General features: G+C 48.2%; 1 protein-coding gene across 2 annotated transcripts in view; it reads right to left on the reverse strand.

The window, feature by feature from the left end:
* Positions 1-208: 208 nt before the first annotated feature.
* borcs7 (BLOC-1 related complex subunit 7) overlaps positions 209-17,015 on the reverse strand; it is an 81,887-nt gene continuing 65,080 nt past the window's right edge. For both annotated transcript variants that reach the window (XM_085994288.1, XM_085994286.1), the window contains 3 exons: positions 10,211-10,353; positions 9,173-9,307; positions 209-696 (listed from right to left, as the gene is read on the reverse strand). In XM_085994288.1, coding sequence (XP_085850414.1) covers positions 595-696; positions 9,173-9,307; positions 10,211-10,353 — 380 coding nt within the window. In that variant the 3' untranslated portion in view covers positions 209-594. The remainder of the gene's footprint in view (positions 697-9,172; positions 9,308-10,210; positions 10,354-17,015) is intronic.

The raw sequence follows: 17,015 nt of genomic DNA on the forward strand, positions 1-17,015 counted from the left end.
GGACAGTGCAGCACTCCCTCAGCACTGCACTAGAGTGCCAGCCTAGATTTCTGTGCTCGAGTCCCTGGAGCGGGACTTGAACCCACAACCTTCTGACTCAGACGAGTGTGCTGCCCACTGAGCCATGGCTGACACTTTCAATCCTTTACCCATTCAACCTGGATTCCGCGTGTAATCAAATGCTGCTTTGAGGTTTTAAACTAAGACGCTCGGAGCAGAGAGACTTTAATTGAACACAAGTCAGATATTGGGAGGTGCGGGTGTACAGGGGCAGATATCCAAACAGTTTCAGGAAGAGCACCAAAACGTAGGCAAAACGCGAGGCCAAAACTTGGAAAAGCCAAAGACACAACCACGGTTCCTCAAGTGGCGGGAAAACACGGCTTATGGTGAAGAGGTCTTCAGAGCAGATCATGGTGTTAGCGGGCAGCCAACTGGACCCAGAGACGGGTAGATTCAACGTTCATTTCTGGCACAGCTCAGGCCAAAGAGGAAGAGCCAATTCCTCGCTCTCGCCCCCAATCATTTCTTGACATTGGGCTTGCTGATTATTAACCCAAGCAGAATTCCTTTCTTCAACAAGTGGAAGCTGGCTCAGCAGCATCCTTTGCTTTGCACAGAGCAGGTCTTGGCACAGGTTGGGGTCCCTCCGGCCTCGGCTCCTTCAATCAGCTTGAAAGGATCAATGAGAGTGTCCTAAAGAAAGGGGCCAATCCAAAAAAGAGAAAAAAAGCCATTAAGACCTCGGTAACAAGATGGCGCCTCCTTCTACCGCCCAATACAGCAGCTTCCAGCACCAGGACCGCTCAACACGCGAGATGAAACCTGGCTGTGGTAGCACAGTGGTTATGTCACTGGGCTAGTAATCCAGAGGCCTGCACTAATGGTCCGGAGACCCGAGTTCGAATCCCACCACAGGCAGCTGGGCAATTTAAATTCAGTTAATTAAATAAATCTGGAATAAAAAGCTAGCGTCAGTAATGGTGACTGTGAAACTACCGGAAAACCCCATCTGGTTCACTAATGTCCTTTAGGGAAGGAAATCCGCGGTCCAGACTCCAGACCCACAGCAATGTGGTTGGCTCAAGGGGAATCAGAGATGGGATACTGTGTGCAGTTCTGGTCGCCTCACTATAGGAAGGATGTGATTGCATTGGAGAGGGTGCAGAGGAGATTCACCAGGATGTTACCTGGGCTGGAGCGCTTCAGCTATGAAGACAGACTGGACAGGCTGGGGTTGTTTTCCTTAGAGCAGACAAGGCTGAGGGGGGACCTGATTGAGGTGTACAAAATTATGAGGGGCATAGATAGGGTAGATGGAAAGGAACTTTTCGCCTTAGTTGAGGGGTCAATAACCAGGGGGCATAGTTTCAAGGTAAGGGGCAGGAGGTTTAGAGGGGATTTGAGGAAAAACTTTTTCACCCAGAGGGTGGTTGGAACCTGGAACTCATTGCCTGAAATGGTGGTAGAGGCAGGAACCCTCACAACATTCAAGAAGCATTTAGATGAGCACTTGAAATGCCATAGCATACAAGGCTACGGACCAAGTGCTGGAAAATGGGATTAGAATAGACAGGGCTTGATGGCCGGCGCGGACACGATGGGCCGAAGGGCCTCTTTCTGTGCAGTACGACTCTTTGGGCTGGATTTTCATTGAGGAGTCGGGTAGAAGGCGGGACTACAACTTTCGGGGTTGTAGTCCCACCTCCATCGAGTTCTAGCCAACCCACGCGATTTTGACTTGATTGACCTTGTTGCGCCCGTTAACAGGCAGTTAATTGGCACTAATCCCCTTCCCGCCTCGGGGAGGCGTGTCCCAGTGCGGGGTGGGTACCCGCCTCCTTTGAAACTGGCATGGAGGCGGGTTGGGGTCGGGACCCCTGATTTCGGGATTTTAACCCCCCACACGCCTCCAATCCCGCCTCCATGGCCCAATGAAAATCCTGCCCTATGACTCTATGGGCAATAAATGCTGGCCTTGCCAGTGACGCCCACATCCCATGTATATCGCACCTCATCATGTCTCTTGGGATGTCACACTCAGTCAATTACTTCTCTTCTTTTAATCTGATTACGCTTCTATGAATCGCTTTGGGGTGATTTTACTACGTGTTACATAAATGCGAGTCGTTCTTGTTATTTAGCCAAAGGTCACAGGGTGAGATTCACAAACAACAAATGGGATCCATGATCAGTTCAACGTCCTTTTTTTTTTTTTTTTTGAGGTGTTGGCCAGGTCAGTGGTGATTCAGCGACTACGGGATCTTTTACATCCGTCTGAATAGACAGACTGGTCCTTAATTCAAAAAGCGGCACCTCCAACAATGCAGCACCCCTTTTAGCACCGTTACAGTGTCGGCCGAGATCGGGCGCTCAAGTCCTGGAGTGGGGCTCTGACCCGGGAGCGGGAGTGCTACTGAACAGAGGCAAGCTGGCACTTGTAATTAGTACAAGTGGAAATTACAAAAAAGTTACCATTATATGTTATCACATTATTACAAAAAAAAACTTTTTCTGCACATTCCTAACGCTAATGGTCATGAATTAGGGAAAACAAATCTAACAATCTATCAAACTTTAATTCTGTATCAGTGCCAGCAAACCATCTTGCTGAGTGATGCCAGTGTACGAACCACACAGTCTGAAAACAAACCTCTGCTCCAAAAACTAAGAGAACTACATAACAAATAGTGAGAAGAAAGTATTTTAAAGAGAGAGCCTTTAGTTCTTTATCAGCTGTGGCTCGGTGGGCAGCACTCTCTTGCCTCGGAGGCAGAAGGTTGTGGGTTCAAATCCCACTCCAGAGACTTGAACCCCAAAATCTAGGCCGACACTCCCAGTGCAGTGCTGAGGGAGTGCTGCACTGTCGGAGGTGCCGTCTTTCGGATGAGATGTTAAACCAAGGCCCCCCCATCTGCTCTCTCAGGTGGACATAAAAGAACCCATGGCACAATTTCGAAGAAGATTAGGGAAGTCCTCCCCAGTGTCCTGGCCAATATTTATCCCTGAAACAGCATCACCAGAACAGATTATCTGGTCATTATCACATTGTTTGTGGGAGCTTGCTGTGCGCAAATTGGCTGCTGCGTTTCCTATATTACAACAGCGACTACACTTCAAAAGTACTTCATTGGCTGTAAAGCACTTTGGTTGTGAAAGGCGCTATATAAATGCAAGTCTTTCTTTCTTATCCATACTCATTTTGGCTGAGGGGAGAATCAATATTTGGTACATGGACGGTGGCTGGAACTTTAATTCAACCTCAAAGATCCTCAACATTTTCTATGTAAGACTCTGAGCAATACAGACCAGAGCGGTCCCATATTTGGTCAGTCATGTCTGTGCTGAGAGCTCCAATTGGCTCCAGTACCCTCGGTGAAAGAGGAAGTAAAAAAACAAACAAAACCATGTCTAGTCAGTAGGTGAGGGCCAGGACTGGGCTTACTTGTGATGTTCCCCCAATTGTTGATTATCCCGACAGTCGCCATTAGATGCTGAGAGGTTGTTCCCCCTGGCTGGAAAGTCTAGAACCAGGGGGCATAGTCTCAGGATAAGGGGTCGGCCATTTAAGACTGAGATGAGGAGGAATTTCTTCACTCAGAGGGTTGTGAATCTTTGGAATTCTCTGTCCCAGGGGGCTGTGGATGCTGAATCGTCAAGGCTGAGATCGATAGGTTTTTGGAGTCCTGGGGAATCAAGGGATATGGGAATCGGGCGGGAAAGTGGAGTTGAGGCTGAAAATCAGCCATGATCTTATTGAATGGCGGAGCAGGCTCGAGGGGCCGAATGGCCAACTCCTGCGCCTAATTCTTATGTTCTTATATTATTAGCCAGGCTTCTCATCATCGACAAGTGATTCCTAATGGAAAAAGTGTGCGCGCATATATTGAACAGCCTGCCGATACTCAATGTGCAGGCTCATCAGTGAAGACTGGCCATTTGGACGAGGGTGGTGGGTTACTAACACCCACCCATGGAAGCTCACCCCGGTATGAGCGAGTGTCTTCAGGAGGAGAAGGAAGACATTTGGATGGGTGGGGGGGAGGGAATATCCTGAACATTACACTGTATAAAGTATTGTGATTCCTGTAAAACCGTCATTCACAAATAATACAGCCACACTTCAACATCAGTTAACCATTCAATGGGAAATCTCAGTTTTTGCCGGCACAGAATTCCTCCATCCGTCATAAACATCTGACAAGGACAGAGAGAGCGGAGAATTGATAATGCACCAGCACCGTAATAGGCAGTGTGTTGGGTGGTCTTTGATGAACTGTATTGAGGACGGCTAAGTACAAGGTTCCTGGTGATTTTCATCAGAACACAATGTTCACCACGTAACCCCACCGCTTCTTGAGATTACAATAAACTTTCAATTAAAACTTTCAACCAATAGGAACATAATGAATAAGAGCAGGAGTAGGACATTCAGCCCCTCGAGCCATTCAATAAGATCATGGCTGATCTTCTACCTCATCTCCACTTTCCTGCACTATCCCCATATCCCTTGATTCCCTTAATATTCAAAAATCTATCGATCTCTGTCTTAAATATACTCAAAGACTGAACTAATAATAGAGAAAGCTAGTTCAAATCTCACCACGACAACGAGAATTTGAAATAAAATTTGAATTTGAAATTTAAAAAAACGGTATCATTAAAAGTGACCATATAGCTGTAAAAGCTAATATCCTCTAGGGAAGGAAACTTTACTCGGTCTGACTCCAGTCCCACAGCATAAGAACATAAGAAATAGGAGCAGGAGTAGGCCATTTGGCCCCTCGAGCCTGCTCCGCCGTTTAATGAGATCATGGCTGATCTGATCTTGGGCTCAGCTCCATTTCCCTGCCCTCTCCCCATAACCCATCACTCCCTTATTGTTCAATAATCTGTCTATCTCCACCTTAAATATATTCAATGACCCAGCCTCCACAGCTCTCTGGGGCAGAGAATTCCACAGATTTACGACCCTCTGAGAGAAGAAATTCCTCCCCATTGTGGTTGACTCTTAACTGCCCTATGAAGTGGCCTAGCAAACCACTCAGTTGTATCAAACCCCTCACCACCTTCTCAGGGCAACTGGGGACAGGCAATAAATGCAAGTATAGAGCCTGGGAAAGGTGGGGGGGAGGTGAAGAGTGGATAGAACAAAGGGGAAGGAAGGGTGGATAGAACAAAGGGGAAGGAAGGATGGATAGAACAAAGGGAAGGACGATGGATAGAACAAAGGGAAGGAAGGATGGATAGAACAAAGGGGAAGGAAGGGTGGATAGAACAAAGGGGAAGGAAGGATGGATAGAACAAAGGGGAAGGAAGGGTGGATAGAACAAAGGGGAAGAAAGGATGGATAGAACAAAGGGGAAGGAAGGATGGATAGAACAAAGGGGAAGGAAGGGTGGATAGAACAAAGGGGAAGGAAGGATGGATAGAACAAAGGGGAAGGAAGGATGGATAGAACAAAGGGGAAGGAAGGGTGGATAGAACAAAGGGGAAGGAAGGATGGATAGAACAAAGGGGAAGGAAGGGTGGATAGAACAAAGGGGAAGAAAGGATGGATAGAACAAAGGGGAAGGAAGGATGGATAGAACAAAGGGGAAGGAAGGGTGGATAGAACAAAGGGGAAGGAAGGATGGATAGAACAAAGGGGAAGGAAGGATGGATAGAACAAAGGGGAAGGAAGGGTGGATAGAACAAAGGGGAAGGAAGAGTGGATAGAACAAAGGGGAAGGAAGCGTGGATAGAACAAAGGGGGAGGAGTTTCAGTGACTAAAAATAAAAACCATGACAGCAAATTGGAAAGAGTTAGAAGATCCTGAGAAGTTCCAAAAATATCCTGTACTTGATTCTAGACCAGTGTCTGCCCTGACATCGGAAGTGCCAAACAGCTCACTGAAAGTCACAAAACTCTGAGCAATGAAAAATATCTGACTTCTAAAGGTTCTCGATCATTCAAATTACAATCAGAAAGCACCACCATTAAAAACATCAATCGCTAGACAACACGCCTTGGGGAATAAAGGTAAAACGCTAAATGGCACTGCCTGCCTGCTTTGCGTAAACTAAGCAAAGTTTTCAAACTGTGTTGACCACAATAACCTCCCCGCCGCACAACTTTTAAAAACTGGCACCAGGCCACTAGGTTCTCTGGAATTTGACGTACAGGAGAAAGCTTTTCAAACTGGCCAGTGGCACCAAACACAACCTTCAGATCACAAGATCAAAATACCGCGGGATGCTGGAGATCTGAAATAAAAACAGAAAATGCTGGAAATACTCAGCAGGTCAGGCAGCATCTGTGGAGAGAGAAACAGAGTTAATGTTTCAGGTTGGTGACCCTTCGTCAGAACTGGAAAAAACGGTCAGTGAGTTCCACAAAAGGCTGTGATGTCAGTCAGGTTTGAAAACAGGAAGCTTCAGCCAGGCTCAGAACAATAATACACGTGGAGTGAGGACAAGAGCGAGCTCAGTTATAGAACTCCCCCTCCCCCCTCTCCGCCCCCCCCAACCCTCCGCTCTCCCCTCCCCGCTCTCCCCACCCCCCGCTCTCCCCCCCCACTCCTCCCCAATACCCCGCTCTCCCCTCCCCCACCCCCCCGCTCTCCCCCTCCCCAACACCCCGCTCTCCCCTCCCCCCGCTCTCCCCCTCACTCCTCCCCAACACCCCGCTCTCCCCACCCCCACCCCCCCGCTCTCCCCCCCACCCTGCTCTCCCCACCCCCTCCCCCCCGCTCTCTCCCCCACACTCTCCCCTCCCCCACCCCCCCCCCGCTCTCCCCTCCCCCACCCCCCCAGATTGTCAAGGAGCTCACTGATAGACAGAATGGCCACATTAGTGAGGTACTGGAGCATGCTCAGGGTATTCTGGGACTGGGAATCGGCCTGCTTTCACCATTTATCAGTGCTGTTCCATTCCAAATAAATAATAAGACTGCTCAGTGACCGTAGCTGTTCAACAGTTAACAAGATCAAAAAGCTCAGTACGAGGTAGAGTCCTTAATGTATATTTAATCATAACTATCTGGAATAATATATCATGTTTAGTCTCGAGTGAAAATTGTGTCTGTCTATAGTTTGCACAGTGCATCACAAAATCAATAACGGGAGTAGGTCTGCAACAAAATACACTTGTGCCAATAAACATCTGCGAGTCCTACTATCTCGGCCTTGTGGTTCTGGAAGTCCTTTCATTGTCTTTTTTTATAAATAGGCATATGTAGAAACACAAAGTTTCGGTATTCATTTTACATTCCCGTCACCAATTCCACCGCTTCTAGACTTTCCCTTGCTGGTCAATCGGTGCCTTTTCTAAATCCTTATGAGGTGGACTTAACTAAAAATTGCCATTGTAAATTATCTCAGTAAATGTTTTAACTTTCAATTAATTTTCCCAGAAAATCCGCCAAAGATACAGACTACTTCTGACGGGTTAAAGTTATTTTTGTGCCAGAAAAAAAAAATGGAACTATCTAATAATGAGTCCAGAGGAGAAAAACTCCCTGCATTCCCTTTAACACACACTCAGATTTTGTTCATTTTGGAAAGATTGTTTCTTTCCAATTTTTTCCATTCTCACTTGGAGTTGTGTTCTCCAAGAAAGAAAACTGCCATCTGATAGATGACCCTTCTTACACCTCTAACCTCCAATTAAAAAAAAAAATTCATTCACAGAATGTAGCCAAGCATTTATTGCCCAGCCCTCGAGAAGGTGGTGGTGAGCCGCCTTCTTGAACCGCTGCAGTCCGTGTGGTGAAGGTGCTCCCACAGTGCTGTTAGGGAGGGAGTTCCAGGATTTTGACCCAGCGACGATGAAGGAACGGCCGATATATTTCCACGTCAGGATGGTGTGTGGCTTGGAGGGGAACTTGGCGGTGGCGGTGTTCCCATGCACCTGCTACCCCATGTCCTGCTAGGCGGTAGAGGTCGCGGGCTTGAGAGGCGCCTCTCTCCGTCTCTCTCTGTTGTGAGCTTTCTTCTCTCTATTTAACGGATGCTGCTATGGTCACTAACCCGCTGCCCCTTCCTCCCTTGTTTCTCCCAGGCTTCAATTCAGTTGTCCTACATTTCCCACTGGCAAATCACAGGGAGTGGTTGAGGCGAACAGCAGAGATGCATTTAAGGGGTAGCGAGATAAGTACATGAGGGAGAAAGGAATAGAAGGATATGCTGATAGGGTGAGGTGAAGTGGGGTGGGAGGAGGCTCGTGTGGAGCAGAAACACCGGCATGGACCTGTTGGGCCGAATGGCCGGTTTCTGTAATAACAACAGAAAATGCTTGAAAAACTCAGCAGGCCAGGCAACATCCGTGGAGAGAGAAATAGAGTCAACGTTTCGGGTCAAAACCCTTTGTCAAGACTAAAGAGGCACAGGAAATGAAATAGATTAAGAGGCCAGGCTGGGAGAGAACAAAAGAGAAGAGACATTAAGAGGTATTCAAAATGAGACGAGATGGTGATAGGACTAGTGGAGACAAAAGACGGCTCTAGATTAGGTGTGAAATGCGCTGGTAGAATGGGAGACAGCTGCCATGTGGGAGAGAGAAAAAAAAAGTGGGGGGGGGGGGGTTGGCCAAAACAAAGGTGTAATAGGGGCCGAGGTTATGATCTGAAATTGTTGAACTCGATATTGAGTCCGGAAGGCTGCAGAGTGCCTAATCGGAAGATGAGGTGCTGTTCCTCGAGTTTACGTTGAGCTTCCGTGGAACAATGCAAGAGGCCAAGGACGGTGAGGTCCGAGTGGGAATGGAGCGGTGAATTAAAATGACAGGCGACCGGAAGCTCGGGGTCACCCTTACGGACTGAACGGAGGTGTTCCGCAAAGCGGTCACCCAATCTGCGTTTGGTCTCCCCAATGTAGAGGAGACCGCATCGTGAGCAGCGAATACAGTATACTAGATTGCAAGTACAACAAGTAAATCGCTGTTTCACCTGGAAGGGGTGTTTGGGGCCTTGGACAGTGGGAAGGGGGGAGGTAGAAGGGCAGGTGTTACATCTCCGCTGGTTTCTGTGCTGTACATTCTATGTAAATTCTATGTAAAATTCATCACGCCACCACTCTCTCTGTCAGGACTTCAAAACTGCGGAACCCTTGCTCAGTCATCCCTTCCTCCTACAACTTCCACAGGCTTTCAAAAAGCCAAACCAACCCGTTTTAAGTTTCATACTGCTTTTACCTTTGATATTGTGGGTGGACATTCTCCGGAGCTGGGAGCCGTTTTGCCAACTGCCTGAATGGTGAATTCATTTGCAAATCGCGAGCTCTTGAGAATTGCTGCCGTCTCTTCATCCACGTCTACCGCCTCCCCTGCCTGACCAACGGAATAAAGAGCAATAAAAAAAATAAATTCAATTCAATTCAGATTGATCCGAAGAGTGGCAATCAGCAACAGGTACGCAAGTGCTACCACCAAGCCAAGGCGGACACCTATACAGAACGTGGAACTCGCTACCACAGCTTAATGCTTTCAAAAGGAAACTAGACGAGTACATGAGAGCAAAGGGAATAGAAAGATAGGCTGAAAGGCTGAAACATAGAAGATAGGAGCAGGAGTAGGCCATTCGGCCCCTCGAGCCTGCTCCGCCATTCAATGAGATCATGGCTGATCATCTAAATTCAGTACCCGGTCCTTGCTTTCTCCCCATATCCCTTTAGCCTTAAGAAATATATCCAACTCCTTCTTGAATATATTTAATGAATTGGCCTCAACTGCCTTGTGTGGTAGAGAATTCCACAGGTTCACCACTCTCTGGGTGAAGAAATTCCTCCTCATCTCTGTCCTAAATGGCTTACCCCTTATCCTTAGACTGTGACCCCTGGTTCTGGACTCCCCGACCATCGGGAACATCCTTCCTGCATCTAGTCTGTCCAGTCCTGTCAGAATTTTATACGTTTCAATGAGATCCCCTCTCATTCTTCTAAACTCGATGAGGGAGATGTAATGGGAGGAAACTCGGGTGGAGCGTAAACACCAGCACAGGCCAGTTGGGTCGAATGGCCTGTTTCTGGGCTGTAGATTCTATCTAATTTTATGTTGCTGGGGATTTATTGGTTTTGAGATCTCTGAAGCCTGAACAACAACAACAACAAGTATTTATATAGCGCCTTTAACGTAGTAAAATGATCCAAGACGCTGCACAGGAGTATTTTGAGACAAAAAAAAACGTTAAAACCGTTTTTAGTTGTGGATCAGGATTTGAAATATGACACTTACGTTAAACGTGTAGTTGACGTCAAACTCCAGCTTTTCTTTACAGCCTGTGATTGAGCCGTTGTAAATAACGCGGCATTTTTCTTTCCGAGAGTTGGCGGGGATTTTATACAGTCGGTACGTGGCAGAGACAAACTTGCTGTCACCTGAGAAACGGAGAATAATTAAAACGGTCTGTAACAAAAATTACATCATTCACCTCAACTCAACACTGAAATTTAAATCAAAAAATTTGCTGCCAATCTACTTTTATATAAATTTTAATGGCGTGCAAATACTGACAGGTTGGTGGGTTAAGGAGGTGGCGGAGATAGACAGAAGTTAGATGCGAGACTTGGCTGAACTACCAACGTACGAACAAAGCCAGGTCTTCATAACATTGTCATAGAATCATAGAATGATACAGCACAAGAGGCCACTCGGTCCATCGTGCCTGTGCCGGCTCTTTGAAAGAGCTCTCCAATTAGTCCCGCTCCCCTGCTCTTTCCCCATATCCCTCACTCTAACATTACCATCAAGTCAGGGGACCAACCCTGGTCCAATGAGGAGTGTAGAAGAGCATGCCAGGAGCGTACCTGAAAATGAGGTGCCAAGGGTGAAGCTACAACACAGGACTACATACACGCTAAACAACAGAAGTAGCATACAAAAGCAAGATAATGCGGATGGTGGAAATCTGAAATACAAACTGAAAATGCTGGAAATACTCAGCAGGTCAGGCAGCGCCTGTGGAGAGAGAAACAGAGTTAACGTTTTCCAGTTCATCGACCTGAAACGTTAACTCTGTTTCCCTCTCAACAAAAGCAGCATGCTATAGACAGGGCTAAGCAATCCCACAACCAACGGATCAGATCAAAGCTCTGCAGTCCTGCCACATCCAGTCGTGAATGGTGGTGGACCATTAAACAATTAACAGGAGGAGGAGGCTCCATGAATATCCCCATCCTCAATGATGGCGGAGCCCAGCACGTGAGCGCAAAAGACAAGGCTGAAGCGTCTGTAACCATCTTCAGCCAGAAGTGCCGAGTGGATGATCCATATCAACCTCCTCCGGAGGTCCCCACCATCACAGAAACCAGTCGTCAGCCAATTCGATTCACTCCACGTGATATCAAGAAACAGCTGAGCGCACTGGATACAGCAAAGGCTGTGGGCCCCAACAACATCCTGGCTATCGTGCTGAAGACGTGTGCTCCAGAACAAGCCACACCTCTAGCCAAGCTGTTCCAGTACAGCTACAATACTGGTATCTATCTGACAATGTGGAAAACTGCCCAGGTATGTCCTGTCCACAATAAAACAGGACAAATCCAATCCAGCTAATTACCGCCCCATCAGTCTACTCTCAATCATCAGCAAATTGATGGAAGGTGTCGTCGGCAGTGCTATCAAGTGGCACTTACTCACCGACACTCAGTTTGGGTTCCGCCAGGAAAACTCGGCTCCCGACCTCATTACAAACATGGACAAAAGAGCTGAATTCCAGAGGCGAGGTGAGAGTGACTGCCCTTGACATCAAGGCAGTATTTGACCGAGTGTGGGACCAAGGAGCCTTAGCAAAATTGAAGTCAATGGGGATCGGGGGGAAAATGCTCCACAGGCTGGAGTCATACCTAGCACAAAGGAAGATGGTTGTGGTGGTTGGAGGCCAATCATCACAGCCCCAGGACAGTGTCCTAGGCCCAACCATCTTCAGCTGCTTCATCAATGACCTTCCCTCCATCATAAGGACAGAAATGGGGATGTTCGCTGATGACTGCAGTGTTCAGTGCCATTCACAACTCCTCAGATAATGAAGCAGTCCGTGCCTGCATGCAGCAGGACCTGGATAACATCTAGGCTTGGCCTAATAAGTGGCAAGTAACATTCGCACCACAAAAGTGCCAGGTAATGATCATCTCAAACAAGAGAAAGTGTCTAACCATCGCCCCTTGACATTCAACGGCATTGCCATTATCAAATTCCCCACTATCAACATCCGGGGGTGGGGGGGTCACCATTGACCAGAAACTTAACTTGACCAGCCACATAAATACTGTGGCAACAAGAGCAGATCAGAGGCTGGGTATTCTGTGGCGAGTGTCTCACCTCCTGACTCCCCAAAGCCTTTCCACATCTACAAGTCAGGAGTGTGATGGAATAATCTCCACTTGCCTGGATGAGTGCAGCTCCAACAATACTTAAGAAGCTCGACACCATCCAGGACAAAGCAGCCCACTTGATTGGCCCCCCGTCCACCACCTCAAACAGTCACTCCCTCCAGCAATCGCGTACTGTGGCTGCAGTGTGTACCATCTACAAGATGCACTGCAACAACTCGTCGAGGCTTCTTCGGCAGCATCTCCCAAACCCCCGACCTCTACCACCTAGAAGAACAAGGGCAGCAGACGCATGGGAACACCACCGGCTGTAAGTTCCCCTCCATGTCACACACCATCCTGACTTGGAAGTATATTGCCGATCCTTCAACGTCGCTGGATCAAAATACTGGAACTCCCTCCCAAACAGCACTGTGGGAGAACCATCACCACACGGACTGCAGCGGTTCAAGGCGGCGGCTCACCACCACCTTCTTAAGGGCAACTGGGGGTGGGCAATAAACCCTGGCCTTGCCAGAGACGCCCACATCACATCAATGATCTAAAAAAAAAACTCTATCACATTTCCCCGTAACCTCTCTGCTCTAAGGGCAGCAGTCCCAATTTCTCTCGTCTCGCCACGTAACTGAAGTCTGTGTGATTTTTTTGGCACTCCTCATATCAGCAGAATCTCACCGACTTAAACCCCGGTAGGTTGCGGTGGCGGGGGGGGGGGGGCTCTAGTTGGGGAGCCGTGGTAGCGGGACAGTCAGCAGCAGTTCCATTATACGGGATGAATCTGCTTTCACTGAGCTGACCCATTAACGGCTTCTGCAGTCCCTTAGAGCCAGTCGCTCAGGAGGCATTTCTCCTTTCAATTTATTCTCTCTTCCTCTGACCAGGGGGCTGGGGCAGAGGTACCGCTTCAACTAAATCAGAATCTCCCCCCATGTGGGGGAATTACACAGAGAGACACCATATCCTATCACTGTATATGCCTAGGCCTAGAAATTCAGTGGGCTGCGCCACCAGTTAGCGCCCAAAGAGGGCACTCAGTGGCTTTAGCGCCACTGGCCACACCTCCCGCGATATTTAGCGGGGCGCTAATGGCGGCGTTAGCCTGTAGCGCTGTGCCGCCACCGATGACGTCATCGGTGTGCGCAGCGTCCCGCTCCCGCCCCAATCACCATATTTGGTCACGCCCGCCTCTTTAACGCCGGTCGCAAATCGCGACCGGTTCACAGGGCCTACCTGTGGCGGTAGTGGCGCAAATTAAGGTGGCGGTGCGGGGCGGCTGCTTTTTCGGCGGCCGCCTGCCAGCACCTCCGTCCCCGGCCTCCTAAACCACCCCCGCCCCCGCGCGGCATTGCCGGCTGTTTCCCGAGAGCCCGGCACTTCTCCTTGGTGCTGGGCTCATTTGCCGGCACTCGCGAGCGGGGCTCGCGCTGTTGCAGGCACCTCCCCCTTAACAGTGGGAGGAAGGCCTGCAGTACCGCAGCGTGCCGTGCCGCAGCGTGTGGCGCTGTGGCCCTTAGCGCGGCGATAATCAGTTTCAGCGCCCCAAGCGGGACGCGGGGAGCCTCGAGTGGCGGCCCGCTTCCGTTTGGGGCGCTGAAACTGAATATCGGGATGGCGCAAGTGGCTCCGCTCGCAGCGGTAATTCCGGCGCCCAGGCGAGCTTGGCACCCCAAATGGGGCCCAACTGAATTTCTAGGCCCTAGTGTTTATTCAGTAGTTATAGGCTGTGGATGCTCAGTCGTTGAGTACATTCAAGGCTGAGTTCGATAGATTGTTGGACTCTAGGGATACAGGGATAGTGCGGGAAAGTGGAGTTCAGGTCGATGATCAGCCGTGATCTTATTGAATGGCGGAGCAGGCTCGAGGGGCCCAGTGGCCTACTCCTGCTCCTATTTCTTACGTTTTTGTGTTATATTTCTTTCACTGCAGAATCCTCAACACACTCCAGTCCGGGCGGGCAGTGCTTAAGTAAGAGATGGGACAGACAACACAACTTCAATTCCCCCTCTGCTCTCAAAGCTGACTAACTAAAGGTCACAGCGCTGAGCTTTCTTTTCAGGAGTCAACCCAGCAAGCAGTTCAAACTCAGCAATTATTGCAGCCTTAAATGAGCCTCTGACTTTGGGATTGCAACCACCTTCAAAGTCAAACAATACGCATATATATATATATTTTATATACATATATATTTATATATTGGATTTAAGCACAGAAATACCCTCCAGCCCCCACCCTCGAGGGATTAACACCACATTTAACGGTTAGTATTTCTGCTCTGAGATTCACAGAATCTTACAGCACAGAGGGAGGCCATTAGGCCCACTGTGCCTCTTTGAAAGAGCTGTCCAATTAGTCCCACTCGACCCAATCTCTCCTCATACGTCATTCTTGCCATCCCAGGTACAGGAAACTCCTTTTTTATCCGGCACCGACGGGACCGCCGTGGTGCCGGTTTATCAAAAAGTCCAGATTACAGAGAGTTATAGTTAAAAGGTACGAGAGCTCCGTACACAGCAACAAATCCAGGCTTCCCTGTTGCTTAGCAACAGCTGCAAGAACCCCGGCCGCAGACCAAGCGTCCCTGTTGCTTAGCAACAAGTGCAGGAACCCCCGATTACACAGCCAAGAATCAAGAAACGGCCACTAATATGAAGAAAAACTTAACTGAACCTACTCCTGAATTTTGCCGGTTAACTGAGATTTCCGGTTGTTTGGGTGCCGGTAAATCGAGAGTTTCCTGCATCAGTCTGGTGAATCTTCGCTGCGCTCCCTCCATGGCAAGCACGTCCTTCCTCAGATAAGGCGACCAAAACTGCACACAATACTCAAGGTCACTACTGAATCTGCTTCCACCGCACTTTCAGGCAGCCCGTTCCAAGGTCATAACTTGGAGAAAGATGGTGGCAGGCAAAGAAAAAGAAAACAAACTGAGCAGATTAAAATATGCAGTTGTCCCATTTTACTCTCCAGCTCACTTATAGGAGGCTTCCAAGGTACGTTGTGCTTAAATAATTCGGGCTTCGATCTGTGCACTTCAAATCCAACACTGCTTGTTCCCTCTACAGAGGAAGCCGGGTGTGTACAACAGCACAGAGAAACTATCGAGTGTTCCAGGCAAAGGGATCAGAAGAGATGAATCTTAAAAGATGACTCGCATTTATATGTAACGCCTTATCACATCTCGCAGAAATAAAAATAGAGGTGTTTAAAATCATGAAGGGTTTTGATAGAGTAAATAAGGAGAAACTGTTCCCAGCAGTAGCTGGGCCAGTAACCAGAGGACACAGATTTAGAGTAATTGGCAAAAGAACCAGAAGGGAGATGAGGAGATATCTTTTAGCAGCGAGTAATGATGATCTGGGATGCACTGCCTGAAAGGGTGGTGGAAGCAGATTCAATAATAACTTACAAAAGGAAGATAAATACTTGGGAGGTGAAAAACCCCCCTGTGCTCGCTGACCTACATTGGCCCCCTGTCCGGCAACGTCTCCATTTTAAAATTCTCATCCTTGTTGTCAAATCCCTCCATATCTCTGCAACCTCCTCCAACCCCACTATGCCTGCCCCCCGCCCCAAGATCTCTGCACTCCTCCAATTTTGGTCTCCTGCTCATCCCCGATTTTAATCGCGCCGCCATTGGCAGCCGTGCCTTTAGCTGCCGAGGCCCTAAGCTCTGGAATTTCCTCCCTAAACCTCTCCGCCTCTCTACCTCTCTCTCCTCCTTTAAGACGCTCCTTAAAACCTACCTCTTTGACCAAGCTTTTGGTCACCTGTCCTAGTATCTCCTTATGTGGCTGGGTGTCAAATTTTGTTTGATAATCGCTCCTGTGAAGCGCCTTGGGATGTTTTACTATGTTAAAGGCGCTATGTAGATGCAAGTTGTTGCTGTTCAAATGAGTTTAGTACCAACATTCAATGGCAAACTTTTTTTTCTAACAAAAAATGCCTTTCAGCAGAGAGAGAAGAAGCACTAGCACACGAGAAGATGGCGTGGCAGGCTGAATAATCTCAGACATGCCTTGAAAGATGTTGAATGCGAGGTAGATGCTGCTCCAATGAAGAGTGGGGTGGAGGAAGAGAATAATTAAGAATTATCCCCGGACGTCTCTTGCATTCCTCCTAAAGACAACTAGAGGACAGAAGTCCAGGACCATGAAATTTCCTCGAGCGCGAACAGCTTTGATTTTGAAAAGCGCTAAATGAAGCCGGACAGGTTAGAACCACATTTGTGATTCTACGTGCAACGTGTCTGGAATAAGGGAGCTAGCACGTGGATATCACGCTCCTCATTAGTCTGAACTAAACAAGCACCACGTGTAACACAATCGTCACTCAGAAAAGAACAAGTTGATTAACTGACTCAAGGTGTGGGCTAACTTTTCAGATGATAAAACAAAAATTCTGAAACATAAAAAAGCAGAGAAATTTCCACTTCTGAACAAAATCGCCCATCTATTACACCAGCCTGTGCTCTCCACTGAGATAAGCATGAAAACTGAAAGCTTAGAAACCCGCTATTTTTTATCCACACCTTTGGTTTGTGCCTTTTCCTTTTCTCTCTCCCACACGGCAGCTGTCTCTCACTCTGCCAGCGCATTTCACACTTCATCTAGAGCCATCCTTTGTCTCTTTACCTGTCCTATTACCATCTCATCTCGCCTTGAATATCTCTTAATGTCTCACCTCCCAGACCTTCCCCTTTGTTCTTTCAT

The sequence above is a fragment of the Somniosus microcephalus genome, chromosome 8 (genome assembly GCF_052327205.1).
Source record: "Somniosus microcephalus isolate GS21.2 chromosome 8, FLI_Smic_1.0, whole genome shotgun sequence".
NCBI lineage: Eukaryota > Metazoa > Chordata > Chondrichthyes > Squaliformes > Somniosidae > Somniosus > Somniosus microcephalus.